Below are 25,415 nucleotides of genomic sequence, written 5' to 3'. Positions count from 1 at the left end.
TATACTGCAAATCTGCAGTGTCTTTGAATGCAAATTCACCGGTGTGCGGGCAAGAGACAGACAGTAGCTGCGCGCGATGGGCAGTGGCGTTGAAGCTAGCCAAGTTCACCGGTTGCTTAGCTTAATTAGCTATCTCGGCTGCCCTTATGATAACCCAGAGGCCAGGACGCAGATGCTCTGCGCCACCGAGTGCATCCGAATTGACCCCTTCCTTATGCACCCAGCCTGGGGTCTCCTGTATAATCGCCCTGCACTCAAGTTTGTAAATCGAGAGCTCTCTATAGGTATGGGGCAAAGATATGAGCAACCGAGCAAAATTGGAGCAGACGTTCGACGCAGAGTTGAGGAAGCAGAGTGGGGAAGCGCTGCGAAGCCATATACACTCGAAATACCCCCAAGCACAGGCCACTCTTACACGATGAATCCAGAAGCAATATCTCGCTTTTCAAAAACTTCTCGTGGAGTTGGGAAACGCGCAGACGACTGCCACTGAAGGACAGCAGACACAGTTGCTAGCTGGTTGCCTGTCGGCGGTGCCCGGCTCGTGAGTTATAGATGCGGCTCCTCCTACCCAGTTCAAAGAGTTCGCGAAGTTTTTAAGTTTCAAGCACTCAGCGAATATGCAGTTTGCTTCAAGAGGAACCACCAGGGTTTTCTGAGGGCAGAGGCGATGGGATTTTCAATGTCCAATGGTTGAGACGCTTGTGAAACCGACAGCCACTTGCAACATATCTGCTGAACAAGACAGACGGAAATGCGGTTTTAAATAGTAAAATATTTGAGAATGGCTCTTTAGGGGATTACAGACTTCGGCTTCGTCGCAGTTGTAACCGCCTGCTGGCTGGGAGGCGGCGGCCTGTCGGCAGTGGCAGACGAGCCAGGAGTGAGGCGAGAGCCGCATCGATGTTATTCAGCTCCAAAAAAATCAAAATAATCCATTATTTTAGCTGCCATCTGATTAAAGACGCTGATGCACTGGGAAGTGACGGCTTCTTGCGCCAGCAGCCCCACGGGTCATCCCGGCCGAACAACTCGGCGCTTCCGATCGACTGAGCTGAGCGATGTCCAAGCTGCTGGGAATTTATTTCTTTGAAAGCGATTTCAACACTCAAAATAACAGAGGAAAGCAAGCTAAATGAACATAAAGCTGATGTGCGCCCCCTATACCTTGACACGCTGGTCACACGCTCTAGCCTCTCACGTGGTCCCGGGGAAACGTGTATGCCTATGCAACTCCTCCGGTACCAGCAGAATCAGTTTCTAGCTAGCTAGCAACACAGAAAAGGCACTCAATTAGAAGTGAGGATTTTTGGCTCAAATCCACCGAACGTGGAAGTGTGTCGGCGCATTAAGGCAACACGGAGGCTGTCAATAATGGATTGTATGCTTAATGCCATGGCTGAAATGCTACGCAAGAAACCACTTTGCGCCAACTGGACTCTTCAGCTCAACAATGATGAGTCTGAATATAACGCTTTCGCATAGCGTGCCACAATGGTCCCACACACTCCCCTTCTCTTTCGGCTCGGCCTGTCAGCCTTGCCTCCGGAAACTGCTCATATTTGAAGTATAAGGACGTTTCCTTCTGCAGCACAGTGCTCTACAAAAATATGACCTTTTTTTGTCTCGTTGGTTTGCTAAACAGAGATCGTCGATCTCACACACCCGATAGTCCCAAGGATCAGCGTATGAATGGCGCGAGCAGCAGTGCAGTCCAAACGCGTAGAACAGTAATTTGCAGAAGACACCTTGTATTCTTTCCTATCTCTAGGGTTCTTGGATACAGTGGCTGGAGCGCTTGTGGATGGGGGGTGGGCAGGCTTGAGTCATTTGTTGTCTGTTGAGCTGTAGCATTCTTTGGTGCAACTCCCGGCACAAGGCAACCCAAGATGCATTCGTGCTTAGACCCCATTTCTAGGCATGTATAAAAAGCTTTGGGCAATTCTCAAACTATTGCTTGGCCCTCAGTAGCCAGCATACATTCAAAAACCGATGCACCAACCAGCCTCTGACAGATGCTACACCTTCAGGCGCCCGCGTGCCAAGTTGCGCAGGGGCGAACCTAAGTAAGGGAAAGGCTCAAAACAGGCTGGCATATCGAACGCCTGAAACAGTAAAAGGGGGCATGGGCCTTCTGCCTGCCGCTGCTTCCACCCGCATGTGGCTGCATCATCAGCACGCAACAAAGTAGGCAACTGGCCCACTGAAGTTATCTTTCGCAGTGTACATCTGCGCAACGCAATTCACGGAGGACTAGGGCACTTCGATGTAGCGCTCTATAAACAGCTTCTCTCGTTTAAGTTTTCACAGCTATTGCATTGCCTGCTCCCTTGTAGAACCGGGATAAACGCAGCGCATGTCAGAACTATTTAAAACTTTGGACGTGCTAAAGAAAAACTGGTATCTTTGTTGAGATATGGCCACCATTGTCGTGATTTTGTTTCTAATGGTGGAGGTGCTAATAGCGACTGCATCTCGTCGAGTGTTTAGGAAGACGACAGTACCGCTCCAGAAAAGCGACGGATGCCTTCACTGCGTTCACATCACGGCGTCTGTCATGTCTGCTCCACCAGCAAGGACGGAGGCATCCCTGGTATGTCGTTTTCTCTGCAAAGACATCTTATGCCGGATGAGAAGCAGATGCTGAGCTGGTTCCCGTCAGAGAAGCCAGCCGGCTGTTGGTCGCCGCCCTGGCGGAGGGTAGATCCAGATCTACCTTCACTACTGCCGTGGGGAAAAGGATGGGCCTCTGTCCGAGCAGGGGATCCTCGTGAGCTGCACTGGAGTAAAAATACCTAAGGGATGCGTTCCCCAAAAGGCAACAACTGGCTTTCTTTCAGGACACCAGCCGCGCTGGGCACAGCCGAACCAGGGCCCGTAGATCGTGTAGAGAAGAAGGACGAGCCTGTCATGCGTTGGAACGCACAGTGATGCAGCTCCTGACAAGACCCACCTCCGCACGCAAGCGTATCCAATGCCCCCCTTGGTGCGCAGATTAGCCCGGTAGGCTATTGTGGAGAATCTCCCCCTCAGTAACCAACCCCCAAGTACGTAGAAGGATGCGTACCAACTCCAGACAGACCATGTTGCACTATTGCAGCTGACGACACGACAGATGGCTAGAGTTTCTGTAGCGTGGTCGTTTGAAGCTAATACGGGCACCTGCACATGGGCGGAGGCTGGAAATGCAGGGCCAAGTGCCTAACAACTCTCTACAGTGTTTGGGCGCGCATCAAAAAGTGCTTAGCTGTACTTGCATGTAGGGCTCCCTTGCAGCATTAGCAGCAGTAAGCGGCAGCTCGTAACAGGCTGCCTTCCTCAGGCCATCCTGCTGCTGTGCCCTGCACTGCCGGGGGCTGATAAAGAGCCCAGCGCAGCAGGTCTTTAGGAATCCTATACCCGAGTCCTTGACTTTAATGCAGCTCGCGACAATCCTCAGGAAAAGTGGAAGACTCCAGCTAATCTCAATAGCAAATGTCCACAAATGTGCACATATTAGCGGCGTATGCACTAGTGCAGTAGCAATTTTTAGACGCCTAATTGGCTCTCAGTAGTCAGTGCGCACCCAAATATATGTGAATTCACATACGTCTGAGAGGCCTGCGGTAGAGCAAGTGGGAGGGAAACAGGCCTGCCATTCGCACTCTGAAATCCACTTTGCGTGCGAATAAACGAAACGGCACAAATTCATCAAGTACCGGGACAACTCTTGACTTTTCTTTGGTGAGAAGGCTACAGACCTGCTATGGTTGAGGGGCCTTCAGAGGGGGGCCCCAAAATTGGGGGCCCGTTGGGGCCCCTAGCTCTCTGGCCCCAGCTGTAATAATGCACACCATCCGGTGTTAGCCTGAGTAACCCTCTCTTTACTTGGTATTAGACTGTACATTAGGTAGAGCACTTTTTTATGGAAGAGCTTTGGTGGGGTACTGGCCACGTTGCTCCGGCAGCGAGTGCGGCAACTCAGCGAAGTCAAACGATGTTCTGGGGGCAGAGCATAAGTCGCCGCCGTTGCTGATTTGCATTTGGAAGTGTTCACCCGCCGTTGCAACGAGAGCTGCTGCTGTACAACCGACTACTGCAGCAGGTTTTGCAACAGGGATCCAGCTGGAAGCTCAGTAAGCTTGGAAACCCACAGTAGCAGCAACAGCAGCAAGGCGTCTTGTGGGCTTGCCACCGAAACCGTTTACCTCCAGCGAGGCCAGCCAACTGCACGGGCAGTGGACAGGAAACAAGTTCTGTGGAGACAGCAGCAGCACTGGCAGCAAGAGCGGCCAGACGATGCCGGTTCTGCTGCTGCTTCCGCTTGCTGTTGCCCTTTCCACGAGTATCACTGCATCCGCGGGTTAGCGAACTTCCCATGGCAGACCCTGGGCAGCTGATATTGTAGAGGTGCCGTCTTAAGGAGGACACTCTTCCACATGGCCCTGCAACTGTTTTTCAGTTCACTCTTAGGGTGTTCAATCTACTGCTAGGGTGTAGGGTTCGGGGTTTGCGTGCGTAGAGCGGGCCGTGTGTCTTCGCCGCTTGAGTTTCGATGGACAACCCCCTCAAGACCAGAGAACGTACTCGTTTCAAGCCTGCAAAGGTCATGCAGCAAACAGTAAGCTGCGGCTGGTGCTGCTGCTGCTTTCGGAAAGACGGGAGAAGGGGGGAGAGTGTGTTCATTTAGCTGCTCTTGCTGGAGGCGTTGCTTAGCCTCTCCTTGGGATGGGAACATACAAGCCGCTGCTCAGTGTTTGCGGTTGTTGGTTTTTAAGCCTGCTGCTACCCCCAGCATACGGAGCTCATTAGGAGGCGCCTCGGGTCCCTGGAAGACGCGAAAAACTGCCAAGTGAGTGGTCGGTGACCATACGGCTGGCCTTGGGTCCTCTGCAGCTGCAGCAGCCGCAGCAGCAACTGCTGCTGCAGCTGCAGTTGGCGGTACAGCCACGTTTGCTGCACCTGCTGCTGGGGATTCGGTTATTCTACCGTATTTGCTGCAGCGATGTTAGATTGCTTGCTCTTTTTGCGCTATCGAGTGTATTCGTGATGCTGCTGCGGATGCTTCTCAGTGTGTTTCCCACTTGTGGTTGGGGAGCTCTGTTCAGTGCAGCGGCTTGGTTCTGCTGGTTCTTTCTGCTGCTGCAGAAAGTGTCGGAGGAAGTTTTGTGCGTGATGTGTGAGCCGCGCTTCGGCACCGGGGAACTCGAGAACAAGGGCAAACCCATCCTGTGTCCGCAGCTGTGTGAAAGGTGGTGAGCTTCTAGGGTGTAGGGTTGGAGGCGCTTCACGGCTGCATGCAGTTTGAGGGTTTCAGGTTGTTTAGGGTTGTCATAGTTAAAAAGGGCTGAGTTGGCTGTCCTAGGCGCTTCGTAGCCAAGAGAGCAGTTCGACAGGAAATAGCAAGACGACCGAAGCATTCATAGCTACTGAAGCCTTGAGGTTGTGCGTTCCGGGTTTCTGCTCGGGTTCAGTGCTTGCGGGGAGAAGTTTGTCTCTGCTCAGGTTCAACGCTTGCAAGGAGGAGTTTGTGTCTGCCTCTCCGTCGGGGAGCGGCAGCGCCTTGACCTTTTGCGAAGACAGCTCCCTCATCTGCTCTCGTCTCTCCTCTAGTGAGCGCTGCTGCTTGTGCCCCTTCCTCTGCTGCAGTCACTTTTCCTAAAGCGCTGCCCAACTCTCAAAACAAACTTTGTTTGGGGCTGGACACAACTACCTTTCAGTTGCAGTGCGCATTATATATATATATATATGCATGTCCATTGGAGGTGCAAATATATTCATGCCTGTCATTTGATTGGTTGAGTTTTGGGGTTGTCGGGCCTGTCTGCCTCCGTCGCCTTCTCCAGCGTTGGGAGACAGCCTCTCTTTCTGCAATCAGATGGGCTATGAGGTTCTAGAGGAGAATGACTCAGATTCTTTAGGGGGCCGTGGCCAGAGACGGAGTAGCTGCTTTAATGGTGAGGGGTCGGAATTTGCAAGCTGTCTTCTGTCGAAGAGCTCGAGCTCGGACGATGGCTGCCTCCTGCATTTCTGTGCTTCTTGTGGGTGCGAAGCGGGTTTATGGCTGTGTTTGTTGCTTACACTGGGGAGGGAGGTCGATGAGGATTTATGGTTTAGGGGGATTTGTTTAATTGTTGCCTTTTCCACAGGCGTCCCGACGGCCTCGTTTGGTGCTGCCCCGAAGCGGTCGGAGAGCAGCAGTGGCTACAGCCGCAGGGGTGAGACCCAGGAGGACTGGCAGGGATGGTTCAGGGGGATAGGGTTTGTAGTGTTCGAGGTGTTAAGTCGGCCGGAGGTCTGGCTGCTTTTGTTAGTGCTGGGCTTCCTGCTGAATCAGCTGGTGCAGCAAGCTAGAGACATAATGCTAACGCAAATGCAAGAAGAGAAGCTGCAGCGACGCCAACAGATTCTCCAGAGATACGGCGTCGAAGAGGAAGAGGAGGAAATTGAATCTGTCGGAGCTGCAGATGAGAAAGATAGTGCGGATTCAAGCGGCGAAGCAAAGGAGGAAACAGAGAGGGTTGAGGCGCTGCGAAGCTCCCTCCAACACTCCAAGCCTGCAGAGGAACATTCTTAAGCTCAGCAGGTGCCTCCTAGCAGGACAGACAAGCAGCAGGAAAAGGGAGCCGCTGGGCCATTTGCACATTCGTGGCCTAAGTGGCTCTTGCCGTACCACCCGTCTCTTCGGCCGCGGTTCGTAGCGATGCGTAAAGAGGCTCCCCTGCAAGCTTAGACGCCTGGAGAACTTGAGTTTGCGAAAATCTACATATATGTCGCCTCGTAGAGTAATGCGCGATAAATCAGCAACGTACTTGAGTGCTCAAGTACACACGTTATTGTGTTCAAAAGCCTCGGCTGTCCATAGAACCGCCAATTCCTTGTCCAGCCCCAAGTGCGTAGGGCCCTACTGGTTGCAAAGTCACTCCTATGCACTTTTTTGAGGCTGCGTGCCATGGAGAGGTTTGCATCATGCCTGTAGCGTGATATTTGGTTCTTCCTTGGGAGGTAACTGACCCCACCGGGCTTTAGGGCTTTGCTTTGCTCGAGAGTCTCGGTTGACACTGCGGTTTGGTGATGGGCAAAGACTGGAGGCGGACGCATGTGTATGCAGCTCGATATAATTCAGTACATTGAGCATGATACCATTCAGCTAAACATCATGAGGTGTTGGAAGGTTTGGAATGGGATGGTTGCAAAGAAGTCTCCCAGTGGGTTGCGAAAGCAGGAGTTCCCGGAAGGAATGAGGGGGTTTCTTCTTTAATATCTTGAACACCCCTTGCGCCAGCCACAGCGAATGGCGTGGGCACCGAGAAGCGCATAAGCACCACTCGTAGAAGAAGCTTGCTGAAGGAAGCAGACACCCTTAGGCTATCAACACTTATCACTGATTTAGGGTGGATCGTTTCTCAGGTTCAGGGGACTTTTCCCTGCTCTCGCTCTGAAAAGTTCACCACTGGGGTGCTCTGAACATGAATCCACCACCTTAGTTTTCTTTTTGCCCCACGTGTTCAATGGTTGTTTGAACACGAATTTAAACTTTGTGGGAACCAACCCCTGCTACTAAGTTCGGCTCTCGCCTTTACCTCTACTTGTGCGCCTCCCAAGCTTTTTAAACTGAGAAGACTCGAGGGGCGCACGAAGTCTGTAAGAGTCCCTGTGAACTTACCCTTGAGCTACAGCAGGCTTTCTGAGGCACTCCTTTCCACGCTAGCATGTTGGGAGGAGAGGTTCCGGCGATCACAAACACCTCATGAAGCACATCATTGCCATAGAAACACAAGTAAAGAAGTGTAAGAACTATACAAAAGACAGGGAAAATTTAACAGTGGCGACCAAAAGTGCAATCGTGGATTCGGGTCACCCGGTTGAGGGCCTCCAAGGCCCCTCTGCGCAGCACCCCCTTGGCATGCAGCCTTTGAAACCCTAGAAGATTGGGAGAAAACTGAGACGACCCTTCTAATGGTCGTTTGGTACAGTGGTATATTTGTGGAGCGTCATTTGTGGAATCTCTGGCATGAGAGACAAGGACTGGCAGCCCATGGCATGCAGTTCGCAAGGGGATACTCCACTCTTTTGGTAATGCGTCCAGCACCGGGGTTCGCTCTGTGTTAACAATAGAAATAATTGAAACGGCCAGTGTGAATCGAAGGGTAGACACGGGCTGTATACTTATCAGCTGCCTGTCTTAACCCCTCCCCCCTGTGTGGACACCGAAGCGGGTGCACTGCCTTGGCAGAGCTGACACAGTAAACGCCGAAAAAGATGGAGTAGAGCGCGTTCCCTGTGGCTGTCAGCCTCTAGGCTTGCATTTGCCGCAACAAGAACCACTGGACTGCAGTGAGCACCGACAACATGAGTGCGCGGTCTTTCTTCACCCGGCCGGACGGGAGCAGCAGTGGCGGTCATTGCAAGCGCAATGGATGACCCACCTGCGCACAAAGACAGCACAAAATATTCTTGTGCCGTCAGTTCAACAGAGGCCGCAGGATCCGAAGCCGTCGTTGCACCAGCTGGAGATGCTCAGGCCTTATGCCCGACCAGCTCTTACAGGAGCTCCCCTGTAGGGCATACACCTTCACCTTTTGGTGGAAGAGTCAGCTCTGCAGAAAGGCCACAGGAACTTCAGGGCTTCCAATCACATGGGGGTCCCCGTGGGGAGGCTGAGAGGCGACAGGAGCAGCAGGCTCCCAAGGGCCCCTGCGTTGAAAAGCTGAGCATGTGTGCGCCGTTTGGGAGCAATGGATTGGAAAGAAGAGATGAAGACTGCGTGGCGGACGGGGATGGGGGTGGGTGTGTACGCACACCTGAAGACTTTCCTTGTGCTGCAGAGACCGACATTGAAACTGCTTGCCGTGAAACTTTTGTATTTGCAAACGCCAAAGCCGGAATGGATATGACCGAAGAGGAGAAGGCGAAAATAGCGGCGAAGATATTCGAGCTGTCGAAGAACTCCCCCTTCTTTTTGAACGAGATGCGGTGGGTAAAAGCCACGAAACATTGACAGGAAACGCACTTAGGAGTAGACATCCGACGGAAGGGAAGAAGCAAAAGACAAGCAGGGACACGCGGATGGAGAACAGGCAAAGAACGAGGAAAGGGATAAGAGAGACAGTTTCATACTGAGGTGCCCATGCACCTCAGTATGAAACTGGAAAGATTATGCCACAGGGCATAATCTTTCCATTTGTTGATTGTATGCGCGTTTGTGGGTGTGCTAATGTTTAAATCGGCTGGTTAAAACAAAATCATCTAAAAAATGTGCAGTATTGAATTTTGCAAAAGTATGAAACGAAAGTCAACGGTTTAAATCTATTCTCCGCCTTTTATTTCTTAAGTATTTCTCCCATAGTGTAAAATATGTAATTCTTCGTGTTGTCTGCTTGCTGTTTACAGGAAGAAGAAACAAATGGAGGAACAGCTGGCGGTGCTGCGGCGGCGTGTGCAGCTTTTTACGTCTTGCGGGGGCTGCGCGGAAGCATCGGCAGCAGCGCGTCGGGTGCTTCAGCTGCTGCAGCAGCAGCAGCAGCGGGAGTCAGGCCATGTGTACGTGCACCTGGACATGGATATGTTCTTCTGTGCAGTGGAGATGCGGGACGATCCCTCCTTAAGGTCGCAGCCGATGGCTGTGGGGAGTTTGTCAATGCTGTCTACAGCCAACTATGCAGCGCGGCGCTTTGGCGTTCGCTCGGGCATGCCGGGATTCATTGCAAAGCAGTTATGCCCTTCTCTGGCGATTGTTCGCCCCAACTTCAGGAAGTACAGAGCCACGGGAGAGACTATTCGCTATGTCCTTCAGGCTTACGACCCTTCGCTTTCACTGCATTCCCTCGATGAAGCTTCCCTCGACGTGACAGACTGCCTCAAGTGCGCAACACCCTGCCCTCCTAACCTTTGTCTGCTCACGTTTGCTTTCTCCTCTCTCGGCTTTCGCTCTTCTCGTCGTCTCCTCATTTGCTTCTTGGTCCTTCGTCTGCTTCACCTCTATCTTCTCCCACTGTCTCCCTTGTATTTGTGGCTTTGTCCATGTGGTTCTCTTGCGTCTCATCGGTTTGGCTTGGATACGAGGCGCTGCGCTTGCTATGGGGGGTTTTGTGCTCTCATGCTGTTCCGCTTGGTGCCAGCAGTGCCTTTGTATGACGTTGCGGCTGATTGCATCCCTTCATGACTTGGGTTTTCTTCGGCATGCCCTCGTGTCTGTCCCTCGCAGCCTAGCGGAACCCTGTCTGCTTATATAGTTCTCTTGTGCTAGCTTGCACTGCCTGTGCAGTGATTCTGTGTTGGCTGCTAAGTCTTGTCCGTAGCGTCTGACTTTTGTAAGCCTATTTTCTTTTGGTGTTTCCCGCCCTCCTCTTTGTCGTTTTCTCTCTCCTCGTGGTTTCCTGCGCCCTGCCATCCTCTCCCCTCCTTTCCTCTTCGTTGTCCTTGCAGTTTGCTGGTGTAGCAGCTCGTGTTTTGCCGCAGCTGCAGCTCGCATTTTCATTAGTGCCTCGTGGCTACCGTGCTGTATTGGCTTTGGCTTGTCCTTTGGCCCTGCATGTCTGCTCTCATCAGCAGCAGGCAAGATCGGGGGTCCTCTGAGTCTTTTGCGTCCCGCTGTTTCTCTCTCATACTGTCTCTCTGGCTATGTTGGCCTCTCTGTCGGCTTATCCTTATGCTGATCTTTGTCTTGCTCCCAGCGCCGCACTGCTTCTTGTTGACCCTGAACGTATGCTTCGTTCGTGATCCTGCTGCAGCAAGAGATTCCCTCGTACAGACGCTGAGGCCCTTTCCGTACCCCCTACAAGCACACCGGGGAATACAGAAGAGATGCCGGCAGAAGCAGCAGCGGCAGCGACAACAGTAACGGATCGAGTAGCAGCACTTGTGTCTGAGATCCGGGCTGCTGTTACAGCAGCAACTGGCCTGAGCTGCAGTGCTGGCGCCGCCTCGAGTCGTATGGTAGCAAAGATCGCATCGGACATGAACAAGCCGAACGGACAGAAGATCGTAGAAGCCACAGGCGCATCTGCTGAAGCAGCTGGAGCAGCCACAGCTGCCTTTTTACAGCCACTCAATGTGCGCAAGGTACCAGGGATCGGTAAACACAGGGAAAAGATGCTGAGTGCATTCGACATAAGAACATGCGGGGAACTACTGCAGCAGGCGCCGCTGCTGCTACACTTGCTGCCGCGGATTACAGCGGTACACCTTATCCGCATGGCCCTAGGAGTTGACGGGCTGCCTCCTGAGCTGCAGCAGCAGCACCAACAACAACATCACCAGCAGAGCATAAGCTCGGAAGAGACATTTTCAGCAACCAACGAGCTGCCAGTCCTGCGCCGGGTGGTGGAGCAACTGGCAGCAGCAGTAGCAAAGCAGCTGAAGGAATTGAGACAAGAAGGCGACCATGTAACTCTTAAGGTGAAGTTCGCAGACTTTTCTCTAAGAACAATCTCACATCGACTCGCGCAGCACACGGATGACGCCGCAGCCATCGCAACGGCAGCCCAAGGCTTGTTGCAGTCCGTCATGCGGGAACAGCTACTCAAGAAGCAGACAAACAGTAACAATAGCAGCGGTAGCAGCAACAGCAAAAGCAGCCTTAGGGGCATGCCGACCTGGGTGCGGCTGCTGGGCGTGCGTCTGTCGGGCTTCAGACAAGCGAAGGCGGGCAGCATTGGGCTGCGCCGGCTGGATGAATTCTTTTCGCAGCAGCCGCAATCGCAGCAGCCAAAGCTAGCCGCAGCAACTGGAGCCGATGCTGGGCTAAATCGAATCAAAGAGGACTGGCGTGTTGGCTTTGAAGAGCTCGACGACCTGTTGGCTGTGCTCTCCCAGCATCAGCACGAAACAGCAACAGCACAGACGGCAGTACCAGCGGAGCAAGAGCCAGCAGCGTACCCCGCGCATGCAGGGTTCGCAGCAGCAGCAACTTCACCAGCAAAGAAGTTTCCAGCCAAAGCAGCAACAGCAGCAGCCGTCGTATCTCCTACATGGCGAGCGAAGGATGCCCCAGAGGAAGAGACCACAGTGGCACCAGATACGACAGGAACAATAGCAGGAGAGACAGCCCCGCTCGGCGTTGTTGCTGCGAAAGAAGCAACAACGCCGAGTGGTGATGGTTTGGTTAAGACTGCCCCGGCTCAAGGAGCTGCTCAGCAGCAGCAAGAAAGCAAGAGCGTTAGAGCAAACAGCAGCAGCAGCAGCACTCAAAGACAGGAGATTAAAGAGCTGCAGTTAAACGTTACCCCCCTACACCCGCAGCAGCAGCGTCGCCGCCTTCCCTCCCCCCCGATTCACGAGCAACTGATGAAACAAAAGCGCCAGAAAGGAAGGCAGCAGCCACATCTGCTGGAACTGCTAAGGAGGCCAAGCAAGCGAAGAAAACACAATCGAATAGGGTTGGAACAGAGCCAAAAGAGGAGTCAGGGGCAGCTCGAAAGAGATACCGTGGTAGTTGAAGTTGTCAGTGACTAAACTTCAACGGCTGCACCTGCAGTGGCAATAGCAGCCGCAGCAGCAATATCTGCCGCCGCCGAAAGCAGGCTTTGTTGCTCAGAGGCTTTGACAGGAAAACAATGTGTTGCTGTTTTCCTCTCGCCAACGATATGAGTATAAAGGACGCACGAATGCAGTTTACTTCACCATAAAGAGTCGCAGTTGAGGACAGTTTTAGCAGCAAGAGTTTAGCGTCCTGCGTTCAGCGTTTCGGCGCCGGCGACAGAATTGCGCTGACAGCACTGCTGAAACAGACGCAGTTGCTTTTGGCACCTTCTCCAGTCCCTGAGCAAACAGACGAGAAGCAACGGATGCCTATATCACTAGATCGACTGCCAGCCTGTCTCCCTGCTTCAGAAGTTTCTCTGTCGCAGGCTTCCTTTATTGTTGTCTTGCTTCGTTCCGGGGTTTCAGAGGCTGTTGGGCACAGTGCTGTACCCCAGCGGCCGCAGGCGCTTACAAGGCTGTTGAACCACCCATGAACTCTTTCTGATGCAAAGGCCACGCAGGTCATTCAGGCCAAGGACAGAAGCAACAGGCAACAAGGAGAGGATCGGACAAGGCAGGAAACAAGTGAGTGAGGAGTAAGGAGGCGGCTAGTGAATCTTCGTGTAATGCACTATTACTGTTTTGCTCTTCGAACCCATACTTGTCAGTGTCATCCAAACAGTCCTGCAGCTTCGCGTACTCCTCAGAGCATCCCGTCCCGACGATCTTATCGTCAACATCTTCTCCGTAGTGCGGATTTGTACGAGCTGCCGAGACGATCCCCCCCCTGTCCCTAGGCCCTGGGGGCGCCCCTGAGGGCACCCCACCGAACGTCTGGGGGCATCCCTTCCGTACTGTGGCAGCGCAGTCAGTTCTTTTGGTGCTTTGCCCAGATCCCCGGGGGCTCTCCGGAATGCCCCAAGGGGACTTCTCTAGTGAAGACGATTGCATTTAAACGGACGGTTCAGAGGGGCATTCATGCAAGAGGTTAAGGCTTCATAGGGAGACGAAGGACCACTTGTTTTTCTCCTCTTGGAGTTACACTTGCGGTTCGGCCGCCCGACTTTCTCAGCCGTAGCCAGAGAGGAAGATTTTTAAGCCCGAGACGCCACCCAGCTCTAAAATATGTGGGCAGGGCAGCTCTTCGGAGAGTAAGTTCCCTACAAATCCCTAATTCTTGTGTCTCAGCAAATGAGTTAAAACAAGTAGAAACAAACGACGGCCCAGAATAGAGCAACATAAAGTAATTATCAACGACTGTTTCAGCTGAGGGCGGTCCTTTGGGGCCCCACGACCGGGGCCCCCTGTAGGCTTCGGCGAGCACGTCCCAACTTTGGAGGCAAGATGTTGGGTCTCTTTACAGTTGACTCCCTAGTCTTCAATGTCGAGATTAGGCAGGCATAAATCTTATTTGTTTCAATATCAGAGGCTCCCAAGTGGATCGCAACCAGTGGCCAACTTGCCCCTCTAGAGCAGCTGCTACACCTGGATGTTTTGACAAAGCTTTTCGACTATTATACACCTGAACAGAATGGGAAATGATCCGGGGGGCGTTACGTGAGATCTTTTCTTCGCTGAGACTGCGGTTACAGCCGCTGCTACTGCTACTTCTGCTGTTGCCGCCGAGCAGCAGCAAAATACACACAAGCAGCAGCAGGGGCTTAGCAACTACTCGAAGCGTCTTGGCCTTCGGAGGATTGAGGACTGTCAACCGTGAAGTACCAGGGACAACCGCAAGGGCAGCAGAATGGCTGCAGCAGCCCCCCTCCACGCTGTGGGCGCCTCAGCGCAGCACAGCATCTGAGTGCAGCAAGAGCAGCCGCTGCTGCTGCATGCGTTCGAGCTCGGAGGCCAGTGCAGCAGCATTACCTTCGGCCAACAGCCCTCAGGAGCCACCATTTCGCTTGTTGGGAGGGGGGCTCTCCCTCAATCCCTCGTTAATTTTTGCACTTGCAGCGCGGCGTCTTCTACAGCGGGAGCTGCAGCAGCTATTCCAGCCCAGCGAAGTTGCAGCATCAGCACAAGCACATTCTGCTGTCTCAGCTGTCGCTTCTGATGCTGTTTGCACGCCAGTAACAGTTGAAGGCGGCAGTGGAGGAGACGGGTCGATCGCTTTTCTTCGCCTCAAAGCGGCACCACGTAGCGGCGCTTCAGGAGGTAGCGGAGGCCGGGGAGGCTGCGTGTTGCTGAGGGCAGTGGGGGCCTCGGAAGAGGCCCCCAGTGTGCCTCGGCGTCTGTCAGCGGTAGGAGAAAGCGGATCCTGGAGAGCGGCTTCAGGGGGGATTGGCACGGGACAGGGAAAAACTGGGGTGCGTTGGAGTGCGCTGTGGTGCTTGTTGCTGCCGCCGCTCGCAACAAAGCTACTCCTGTGGATGTTTCTGGTGCTGCGGCTGCAGCTTCTAGGACTGCGGGGTGCGGCTAGTGTTGCAGGGTTGCTGGCTCCCTGTGTTGCCGCTGGCAACAACTACTGCTGTTGCAGCACATGCACAGGGGTTTTTGCTGGCACTAGCTATCGTGTTGAAAATGATGCATCGTTTCTTGCTTCAGGCCCATGGCCCTGATCTTCTGCTAGGGCTCTCCCCCAATACTCTGGTCGTGGACGTCTCCGCGGTGCAGGCGCATGCAGCTAATGCGGTGCGACGTCTGCTGCGGCTACAACAGCAGGTGGACGGGAAAGCAAGTGAAGCGGCGGTGGAGCAGCAACAACAACAACAAGAGCGGCATCAACAACATGGGGAGCAGCAGTCTGCTATCTGCAGCATATACTTCACAGCCCCCGGAGATACCCTGGTGGCGGCTCGCGGAGGGATGGGAGGCAGAGGCAACTTGGCCTTCGTCTCAAATCAGTAAACCATTTTTACTTATCCTTTCACTGTTGCTCGCGTCGCAGCAGCATTAAGAATAACAAGTGCAGCAACATTAAGAATAACACCTGGATACTGAAAAGTATTCGGAGACAGTAGAGACCCCTTTGCACGGCCATTGCTGCGGATCTTACTGTGTGTTATTGCTTCTGCGGCGCCTGAAATTGTTGCTGTATTCTGCGCCCTTCCATGTTGCTGCAGCAATAGGCACCCACTCCTGGGAGAGACAGGGACCCCGGGAGAGCGGAGGAAGCTGCTGGTGCTCCACAACTTCAGCGACTTTGTTGTTGTGGGCCGCATGCAGAGCGGCAAGTCCATGCTGCTGCGGGCACTTTCTGCAGTGGCCACAGCCGGTGCCGCAGCAGCAAACCCCAAAGGCGCTGCTGCGCATGTAAGTGGTGGCGCCGTTGCTGCCACTACTCACCAGCGTGCACTCCATTCCCGAAGGGCAACAGGAATTCAGGTCAGGGAGCAGCACCAGCAACAGCGGCAGCAACAGCAGTGGCTATCGGCGGCAGTTCCAGAGGACGTGTGGCTTCCAACTTCTGAGGCGACTATCTGCGTGATCCCCGCCCCAACACCCGCAGCAGCAACATCCCACAACCTCCCAATTGAGCAGAGGCCCTCAGAGCTGCTGCAGCAGCAGCAGCAGCAGAACAAATGTCTGGTACATGTGCTAGAGCAAGGCATCTCACTCGCCTCAGCAGCACCACTTGTCGCCATCGATACTCCAGGACTGCTACCAGCATCGGCTCCCCCAACAGCAGCAGCAGTGGGTGAAACCGGAGCAGCAACAGCAGCAACTGCAAGGAGCATTTTGCTGCCAGGTGTACAGCAGCAACAGGAACCCCTTCAGGGTCTCAGCGCGGGCACTGCCGTCTTGCTGGTTGTAGACGGCTCCCTTCCCGTGAGAATCCGCCCTATCTCTCAGCTCAGCTAAATCACAGCGTCTTGAGCTGCGTCTTTGCAGCCCTGTCACACTGAAAGCTCAAATTTTAGTGGTAATTGACTGGGATGCGGATGACACTATTTCTTCAGGATCCCGCAGAGGAGTGCCGCACGCTACGGGAGCAGCTGCTGCAAGCAAATCCCCAGCTTGCAGACCTACCGTTGATTGTGGCACTCAACAAGATAGACTTGCTGCAACAGTGTCAGCGCAAGCAGAAACAAGACAGGCGGAAAGTAGCAAGCGTTGTGGACAGGGTAAGATCCCAAACGGGGATCGGAGAGGTCTACTCAGTCTCAGGTGAGTAGCGCAGCTGTTTCCAGTGCAGTTGCTGCGTGTGCTGTTGCCGTAGCTTCTAAACGTGGGACATTATGCTTTGTGCATACGCTCACCGACGTTAAGTTCGCTGCAATGAGGATGCCCCGTGTATATCTTGTCTGTTTTAGCTCTACGCGGCGACGGGTGCGAAAACCTCCTTGGAGCCCTTCGAAAGGCTGCAGGCGTCGCAGACCTCAGTGCTGAAGTGCGGCAGATGCTGCTGTCTCACTTTAAGCATCAACAGCAGCATCAACAACAGCAAAAACAACTGAGTCCAGGGGCGTACAACTTGGCGTTTTTGGCTGCTTACTCTTCGGGTGCAGCATCAGCGCCTCGTAGGCTGCTGCTGTTCACTGTTGACGAGCTGGAGCAGCAACAGCAGCAACCCGGTGCTAATATGATGCGTCGCCCAACAGCAGCACCGCCCATACGTGTCTCCACCATCAGCAGCAAAAAGCGTCCGTACCCTTCTTTCCCCTCTCTAGAAGATCCTTACAAGTGGACTATCGTGGAACTTCGGGAACAGGGGAAGCTGCAACGATTGCTGCATAACGGAGAGGTATTGCATGCCTCTCCAGACTTCACTAGTGAAAACAGCATCAGTGAGTTCTCAGCAGTCTCTGCGCCAACCATTAGAAGGCCGTCAGTGGCACCGCCTGCTGTAGAAGCAGGTGCTGCTGGAGTGATGGGAGGCCTCTTCCGTGCCATGATTAGTGCCCCTATGTGCACATGCAATGGATGCAGCATCCGAAGGTCTTGCGGGGCTGCAGCCTAGGGGGCCGTTTCACACGCTTCCGCAAATATGTGCTGGGCTCAGGAGGGCGGCGCTGTTTTGAATTGAAAGGGCCTCTCGTCTCCCTGCTAACTGAACCTGTGAAGTTCAACAGTGAAGCGGCGAAGCTCAGGCTGTACAGACAGCTCAATGCACTTGGCATAGTAGATGTAGGGATTCCGGCAATTCTAGGCATGCGGTTGCGTCCCAGTGCATGCAGGCGTTGCGTGCCTGCCATGTACTGATAGGCAGTGCTCGGGGTTTGTATGCAGGAAGCCTTCACGGATTACGGTGCCAGCATAGGGGACTACCTGTTGGTGGGCCCTGTTCTACTGCAGCTGCTTCCGCTCGTCCGACATTGCAAGGGGAGGCAGAGGGCACTGCAAGCGCCGATATGTGGTGGACATGCCTGGGATATTTTTAAGACAGACGGCCTCCCCAAGAAAGTAGGTGATCGAAGTGGGCACTACAAGGATGAGCTAGGCATCACTACTCTTTCGCCTTCTGCTTGTTTTTGCTTGGTGGTGTTGCGCGTGCGCACTTCAGCAGGCCTTGGTAGCTTTTTGCGGTGAAATGTACGTATCAGAACGGACCTGATGCTTCAGCCGCTTCGGCTGCTGCTCTCATGGGTATTGAAGAAGGCGTGACTAGGAAGCTAGAGGACACAAAGCTGCGTGATGCAGGGGCTGCGTCTCTGAGTCCCAGCGTGCGGCCGTAAGGCTTCTCTCAGCAGTGGGAGCTTCGGTTCCTTCCCAGAAGCTCCAACACGGAGCAAGACGGACGGATAGTGACATGCAGACAGCACAAAGGGCCGAAGAGGCAAAAGGCACAGGGATATCGACACGTAGCGCAAAAAACGGGGGACAAGTACTAGACAAAGGAAACAAGCCCTTTGCTGCTTCATTATCTTTTTGTGCAGGTACACTGCCACGGACCCCCGGGCAGTCCGACACCGGCGCCGCGTACGTCGAAGGATCCCCAAGGCCATTCGCCCCCAGCGTTGAATAGCGTGCGGCAGCTCTTGACAGCGGCGCCCAACAAGCTGCCTGTATCTGCGGTGGTGCCAGGCTGTTGCTGTTCCTGCCTGTGACTGCTGAGTTAGTAGAAGAGTCATACGTTGTCAGTCATGCGTTATCATGCTGATGGTGATAAACACGGATTTCCCCGTTCGATTTCCAGCAGCAGGAACGCCGTTCACTTGTTTCTGCCTGGCGGTTTCGGACCATGCACCGGATTGACTTGACCGTTGAGACCTCTGGGTGACGTAATCTCGAGTAGTTCATTCTTTTCGCTTTTGGAGATGGTGCTGATCAGATGGGGGATATCGGCAACTGCCGAAGGTCCCAATGTGGTGCACAAGATGGCTAATGAGGATTCTGACGCCATTATCCAGTACAAGCTCCCGATATTCAGACCAGCTAGGGCCAAAACGACAAGGAATATGTGCGTGTACACGAGGGATCGGAACGATCGGGGTGCGGGTGTGGGGGATTTACTGCAGGAGGGAGTCCTCGCTGCTCACTGCCCACTGAGCCCTCGAGCGGGAAGCGATCGCCCATGGAAGACATCGTAGGAACTGAGAAATCGTAGGCTGAAGCAACTGTAACTGCGGCGGCATGCGAGCGTAACTGCTATTTCTGTTGTTGGATCATGTAGCTGTTTACCATCGAGAAGAGTGGCAGTTCGTCTCCGGTGTCAGCGGCACATGCGCGCGCCTCTGACGCTGCATGGGCGACGCACTGGTCCGCGTAATCCCCTGTGAGCGCAGAACTGTTGAAAGACTTCTGGGGACATTCCGTAGAGGCTCAGTAACTGCCTGCTGTGAGCTGCCCCGCTGCAGAGGTAAACTGCGCAAACTCCGTCCTCATTGCGAGTTTAATTAGTTACGCATATGAAACCCCTGTTGCCCTTCACACGAGTGGAATCTGTATTGTGAACACGCGCGTTTGTTCTTACAGTTCTTCTCAACGCCATAGTGCGACTATCATAGAGTAGGGTAGGTTCGGCGGGAGTAGTAATCCGTCTGGAGGGCAGGGCCAAATTTATTAAACACGCTTATAATCACCTCTTGGAGCAGGAAACGTGCAAGAGCTCTCAGATCGCTCAATACACGCAGTCGATCGGCAGCTCCGAACGGATGCATGGCTGAAGTGGCCCGTGGGGCTGCACGGGCGAGGATGCGGCGCTCCCCGCCGTATCATCGTCTTCCTTCGGTCGCATCTCAAATTGTATATCATTTTTCCTTGGAACAGAATAACTTCGCTGTAGCCCGCTCTCCCTTGCGTGGATCATCTACCACTGCCGACGGGCTGCCGCCCTCCAGCCAGCTGGAATTGTCAGCAGAGGGCACACAATAGTTTTTTCAGCTTCAGGGGGATCGTTTGTGTACGTTTTGTTGTTAAATGCAAAATGCCATAAACAGGTCGTCAGCCGGCCCTCGGTGTCATCCCCAGCCAGCCGTAAGACATTGAATAGCCCGTCATCCTTGCCTACCATAGGCCCAAGCGATCCCTCCCGGAGTCCTGCATCTCATCATAAATAAATATTATTTGTATTGCTCATATCAACAAAGGGCCCCTGGCTTCTCTTTAGCGGGACCTCAGGAACGAGGAAGCGCCCGGTGGCAGGGCGTGGCTTGTTCCTCTACAATAGTAGGCTTCCCAGAAATGGCTGAGCGTCGAGATAACTCGGTTTTGCTGCTGTTCCACATGGAGACAGCGCCTGCACTCGTCAGTATCGATCCTAGAAGAGGGTATCTCGGGGTTTCGCGTACCACCACCTCTTTTTGCCGTCCCCGTGTTCAATTCTTTTTTGCCATGCCCTTCTCCTCCAAGCGCGTACCTCCTTAAACGAATTGGGAAACCCTGATGAAGCGCTGTCAGTTAAGCGAATCATGCTCGTACCGTGATATCGGCGGCGTCCTTTGGGGGAGGCTCTATTCTGCTACAGGAAGATTTTGGACGAATCCTTGCGCAAGAAACAGCTAACCCTGAGGGACGTTTCGCATATATTTTGGAACTTTATCTGAAATTTGGGCCTCTTCAACTTATACCATGATGCCGAAACAAAAGGGTGTTACAGCGACCCCTGCTGGCTTCAAAGGGCAGCGTCGTCCACCTGTGGCTCAGCAGCGGGGACTGAGAGTGCAGGGCTATGAGAGGATCTCTCCTACCGCTTCTGTCGGTCGCGTTGGTGCGCATTGACAGCCGCAAGATGCTCTTGGCAATGGTAGCTCGAGCGTCCATCCAATAGGCACAAACGCTAATTCTCAGGCGAGAAACGCAGAAACCGGAGAGGGCACTTACGAAGTATATGCGTCGCCGCCTCCCTCCTTCTCTGGGGGAGACAACGGGGATAAGGACCTCGCCATCTCCCTCTTCTGTAAGTTGACAGAATCGTTGCCGAAGGATAAGGGACCTTTTAGCTTTTTGAGCTGGGAAGACGGGAGCGTGCACTGCGGGAATGTGCGAGCGGGGAGCGTCGACGGTTTGGGGGTGTACAGATACCCTGACAACTCGGTCTACTGCGGTCAGTGGGTTCGCGACCGGCTCCACGGCTTGGGAGTCTTTATAACACCCAATGGATTTGTCTATAAAGGCGAGTTTTAGGCAGACAAACAAAGCGGGGCTGGCGAGTCTTTCTCCTCCGTTCTTCTATTGTGCAGCTTTCGTGCAATTCAGCTGTGCCTATAGGCTTGTGCTTGAAGCTCTGGGGGCTACGTTCAGTGTTCTTAAGCTGAGACGGAGAGATCGTGGCAGACTGCGCACTGTGCTTTGGGTTGCATTCGTGCAGGCATTTTTGTACTACCGCAAGGCCCAACCTTCTTTGGGAACTTATGCGACGGCTGGTTGCACGGCTTGTCTTATTGTGTACCTCCACATGGAGCCACTCGGCCACTGTTGGGGGAGTGGCGAGACGGAGAGTTTGTAAGGTTTTATCTGTGCAACCCCGCATAGGCGAATTATGCTTCCGGGCTGTAGAGTCCTTAAACCTCCTGCGCCGCCCGTGGTCCCCTGTGCCTGTGATCCTGCGGGACGCCTTCATTCTCGGCCTGCCCGAAGAAGACATACCACATATGCACGCCCGTCCTCGGAAGGAACGGAAACTGTGCACTAGTTCCACGCTGGAACCCCTGTGCGTACAGCTACCAAGGAGTTTGTTGCAGCTCGCTGCAGCCGAAGGTGGCTGCTGTCTTGCGCACCCCGAGCAAACGAGTCTTTCCGTAGGGAAGCGAAAAGCAAGCATGCTTACGGTGCAAGGCAAAGAGGCGGTCTTAAAGCGAAGCTCGAAAGCTGCCTCGTATTCCTCACCTGAACTACGGCCGAGTGCTCGGCAGGTGGTACGCTCGGGTTCGAGACCAGGCTAGTGGCCGCCGAATATGGAAAGGATATACTTGCGCAGTTCACGGCTTCTTCCAGGCCAGGGACATGGCGATCGACCGGTTGAGGCAGTTCAGCGAGCTTGTCTCGCCCCTGCCCGCAGCAACCCCGGATGACTCGGGAGCAGCAGGAGAGGGCCAGCACCCCTTCGAGGTAGCTGCCTCCCCTTCTGTGCAGCTCCAGGAATACCAACATAAAGTAAAAACGACTAGAGGAACTCAGCGTCCTAGCCCAGATGTAGACGCACTTGCCCTCTTTGGCACAACTACAGTAGAAGTGAAGCCTCCCGAAGAGGTCCTTACGCGGCTAACTGCTCCTGCTCTCGCCGGAGCATCAGCCGCCGCTTCCGCTGCTTGCGGTTGTGTGAAACTCGCGACTTGCGACGTGGTGACTCTTTCCACAGCAGGAACCCAGGAAGAGAGGGGCGCTTCAGTACAGGCGAAGAATACGCCAGGGAACGGGAAGGAAGGAAGTCTACGCATTGGATTTTTTCTTTGGCAGACCAGTCTTGGCAGGCGCACTGCAGGCCCTGTGCGGCGCCAACACTGGTGACACAGCAGAGCTACTGGAGTGCGTTTCGAAGTTTTGCAATGGTGCACCGGACCAGTCATCTGTCAATCAGCCTTCCGGCTACCCTGCAGGGCAAATGCCCCAAGATTTTTTGACTTGCAACGTGACAAAGGGATCGTGCTGGACGAAGACAATACATCGTGGGGCACACGGACAACAGATTGTAGTGATTCCGCACTTCCGGCATTCGCCTTGTATAATTTGCGAGCCTGTTCCTCTCACGCACAAGCTGGTAAGAGGGAACGCACCCATACCTGTTTCATGACTCCTGAGCAAGCCCTCGAGCTGTTTGAAGAGCTTTTTGAGCTGCCATCTCCTGATTGCTTTCCGTCCTCTCTTCTATATATCCAGACCTGTGGCTTCAGCTGCGGTTGCTGTGTGCTATGTAAAAGGTACTTTATAAGTTTGTCTATTCTCGAACGCATGGCATGTGCCTATTTTCCGACGCGCGCTAATTAGCGGAACTTCGAGTTGGGGAATCTCATGGGATGGGCTGCTACTCGCAGTACCCATGTTTTTAATGGCTGATTACCGGCTTAGCTCAACATGTCACATGAGGCGCTGCTGTGAGGCTTTCTGCATTGCAAAGGTCTTCATTCGGTGAGCAGCCCGTGTTCTGCCTGCCTTAGGTATGGAATACCCTGACAGATGTTTGGCAGATATGCGTGGACGATTGGCTCAGGTACATTCTATTTTCGATGCAGTAATATTTGCATATGCACGTTCGAACTAGGGATGGGATCAAACTTAGATTCCCCGACAATATTGAATGGAAGCAAGCAGCCGCCCGCGCGCCCCTTTTGGAGGAAGGCTGTCTATGAGCAAGCTTAAGATCACAGTACCATCGAGCAGCGGGTCAAACGCACCCTTGGCACGTACAGTATCCACGGCTAGGGGTGCACGCATTCATTGCAGCAAAGAATGCTGAGCCTGTTTGACTGTCTTGCAGCAGCACCCGGAGAGAGGAATGCGCGTTGCATCCGCTTGTAGACAGTGCCGAAGCGCCTTTTTACCTTCGTTGGTTTTACGGAAGCCAGCGAACAGCACACAGTGCAGAGCAAGCATCTTATCTGCACGAGTACCTTTTGGGCGTAATTCCTGTGCATAGAGGCATAAGGGCTTCGTGAGAGCGCGCACTTGTGCACAGCAGAGGGGGGATTCTCTAAAACGTTTCAGTTAGAATCGCTGGTGGAGAAGAGATGCATATCAGTCAGGAGTTACCAAATAGATCAGTGCTGGATTTCCGTTCATAAGCTGGAACAATGGTGTTCCTGGTGGAAACCGATGGCTCGGCTAACAGTAGAGGTGCACATTTCTGATGAAAACTGCAGTATGAGCGATGTATGACGTTGGGAGCAGACACACACACACACACACTACTACATTTTTCTCGCCCAAGCCGCTCATTTACGCATTAACTAACACAGTAGAAGGTCGTCGTACACTTATTTGGCCGTCAGTAGCCAGCCTGCGCTTAAATAGAAATACTTCTACCAACATAAAACATCACCAAGCTGAGCCACACTACAGTGACGCTGTCACTTAGTCACTATGAGTGCTTATGCGTATTCATCAGTTCGATGACGCCTTAAAAGCAAATGCATCCCTGTGTTGTCTTTAAAATGCATGAAAAAATACTTTCAGGGCAGCATTTATGCTTAGTTGAGGGGTTAAAGCATATGACTCTGGCCAGGATGGTGCGCCAGAATAGCCCCCGAGAGCCTGTTGATGAAAACTGCGGAAACTGCGCATACTTTTGTACACGAAATATGCAGCAAAAAAACCCAGCTGAAAAAAGCATGGTTCTGGGAAAGAAGAAAGTGCGAGGATACTCCTGTGGCTACTACTCTCGGGCAGCTGCAGTCTGACAGGGGTTACCGGGCTCATCAAGTGGTGTGGGGTTGCAAATAAGGGGCATAGCATCTTAGACCTTCACTTTTTCTAATGCTTGCAGATTACACCTAATTCTTGTGGTTTTCAGCCTTCATTGGGCCGCAACGTCCCGTCCTATATTTCTGCAGCATTCCAAAGTTGTCACTGTTCTCGCCACAGAGCCAGCCAGAGTGCTAAAAGGTATAATTAGTTGTTTATTGGAAAGTATTGGGAAATTTTGACAAGTTTGTGGATCATGCATTTATAGTATTTACTCATCTGTTGGCGGTTTTATTCACTAGCGTCTGGGTGTCTCCTGCGTTGCTTTGTTAATGCTCGCCGGACTTGTCAGGGCTTAACGCAACCGTTCCCGCCGAACTACCAAGTGCTCCCACAAGTGATGGCCAGTAGCTGATGCGCCCATCAGCTATATCCCTTTGGTGTCGGGGCCCATGATCAGGCTTCTGCATCGGTCTCCGCTTGGCCCCCTCGGTCCAATAGCGCGCGCTCCATTGCTATGAAGGCTGCTATGGATTCATCTGCAACCTGCTGGAATCTGGAAGCAAAAACTACGACTTCTTCGCCTTATTCAACACCGACCGCAGAATGCAGGGAAAAGGGCACTGCCGCTTTTCGCGGCTTGCTCTCCTCGGCGACACCGACCCAGCGGAACGGACGAACTCAGCTCAGCTGTGCGATCAGTGCAGAGTGGGCATCAGGCACAGCCGATGAGACTCAGCACGCCCAACAAACGCCAATGATGCTAAGCGCTGCAGCGTGTAATGCCTCACAGGCTTCCTCAGGAAGTCCCTGCGGCGAACCTGGCCGTTCCTCGTGTGCTTCACGTAGCAGCACTGAAGGAGGAGGGCCAGATGAGTACGTGAAGGCCCTGCAGGAGGCGGGAAAGTACGCTTTGTGGGCACCGCTGCTGCGTGACGCATTTCTTTTAGAGGAGCCGTCTCTGTTGTTGGGACAGATTTGCTTCGACGTAACGGCAGACGACCAGCGAGGATCTTGGCTGCTGCCGGAAGAGCTGTTGAGTCATCAGAGCGAACCAGCTGATGATGATGGTAATGACAGGCAGCTTTTTACGAACACGCCAATTACTGAAGACGAGCAGCAGGCAATAGACGAGGTTTTGCTGCAGCTGTTGGGGCTGCAGAAGCAGGAAGATGCAGCGAATGCAACACAACAATGGCCTGAAGCGCTACTGGGGGTACAACCCGTCTGGCTGGAGCACTTGGTTCTGC

The 25,415-nt window shown here is 53.5% G+C and overlaps 6 protein-coding genes across 6 annotated transcripts; 5 read left to right on the top strand and 1 right to left on the bottom strand.

The window, feature by feature from the left end:
• Positions 1–4,588: 4,588 nt before the first annotated feature.
• On the top strand, positions 4,589–6,556 carry EAH_00010220 (hypothetical protein, conserved; the record flags this gene model as incomplete). The annotated part of the gene is made up of 5 exons (XM_013395163.1): positions 4,589–4,600; positions 4,758–4,831; positions 5,052–5,234; positions 5,485–5,591; positions 6,129–6,556. The coding sequence occupies 5 exons, from the start codon at positions 4,589–4,591 to the stop codon at positions 6,554–6,556; spliced, it is 804 nt and encodes a 267-aa protein (XP_013250617.1).
• Positions 6,557–8,395: 1,839 nt separating this feature from the next.
• On the top strand, positions 8,396–12,435 carry EAH_00010210 (hypothetical protein, conserved; the record flags this gene model as incomplete). The annotated part of the gene is made up of 3 exons (XM_013395162.1): positions 8,396–8,955; positions 9,373–9,843; positions 10,713–12,435. The coding sequence occupies 3 exons, from the start codon at positions 8,396–8,398 to the stop codon at positions 12,433–12,435; spliced, it is 2,754 nt and encodes a 917-aa protein (XP_013250616.1).
• A 223-nt stretch (positions 12,436–12,658) lies between these two features.
• On the bottom strand, positions 12,659–13,395 carry EAH_00010200 (hypothetical protein, conserved; the record flags this gene model as incomplete). The annotated part of the gene is made up of 2 exons (XM_013395161.1): positions 12,659–12,741; positions 13,083–13,395. 2 exons carry the CDS (start codon positions 13,393–13,395, stop codon positions 12,659–12,661), a joined length of 396 nt encoding a protein of 131 aa, XP_013250615.1.
• Positions 13,396–13,982: 587 nt separating this feature from the next.
• Positions 13,983–18,917, top strand: EAH_00010190 (hypothetical protein, conserved; the record flags this gene model as incomplete). The annotated part of the gene is made up of 9 exons (XM_013395160.1): positions 13,983–14,753; positions 14,992–15,290; positions 15,510–16,215; positions 16,347–16,511; positions 16,748–17,174; positions 17,390–17,508; positions 17,617–17,790; positions 17,931–18,058; positions 18,659–18,917. The coding sequence occupies 9 exons, from the start codon at positions 13,983–13,985 to the stop codon at positions 18,915–18,917; spliced, it is 3,048 nt and encodes a 1,015-aa protein (XP_013250614.1).
• A 1,093-nt stretch (positions 18,918–20,010) lies between these two features.
• EAH_00010180 (hypothetical protein) lies at positions 20,011–22,275 on the top strand (the record flags this gene model as incomplete). Its single annotated transcript, XM_013395159.1, has 4 exons — positions 20,011–20,073; positions 20,551–20,872; positions 21,137–21,270; positions 21,763–22,275. The coding sequence occupies 4 exons, from the start codon at positions 20,011–20,013 to the stop codon at positions 22,273–22,275; spliced, it is 1,032 nt and encodes a 343-aa protein (XP_013250613.1).
• A 2,647-nt stretch (positions 22,276–24,922) lies between these two features.
• Positions 24,923–25,381, top strand: EAH_00010170 (hypothetical protein; the record flags this gene model as incomplete). The annotated part of the gene is made up of 1 exon (XM_013395158.1): positions 24,923–25,381. A coding segment is annotated over one exon (459 nt), but the record flags the coding sequence as incomplete, so codon positions are not given.
• Between the last annotated feature and the right edge of the window lie 34 nt (positions 25,382–25,415).

Source organism: Eimeria acervulina, genomic scaffold (assembly GCF_000499425.1).
Source record: "Eimeria acervulina Houghton genomic scaffold, Eah_scaff52, whole genome shotgun sequence".
Classification (NCBI taxonomy): Eukaryota; Apicomplexa; class Conoidasida; order Eucoccidiorida; family Eimeriidae; genus Eimeria; species Eimeria acervulina.
Note: the sequence above shows the minus strand (reverse complement) of the source record. Positions and strands in the feature narration are given on the sequence as shown.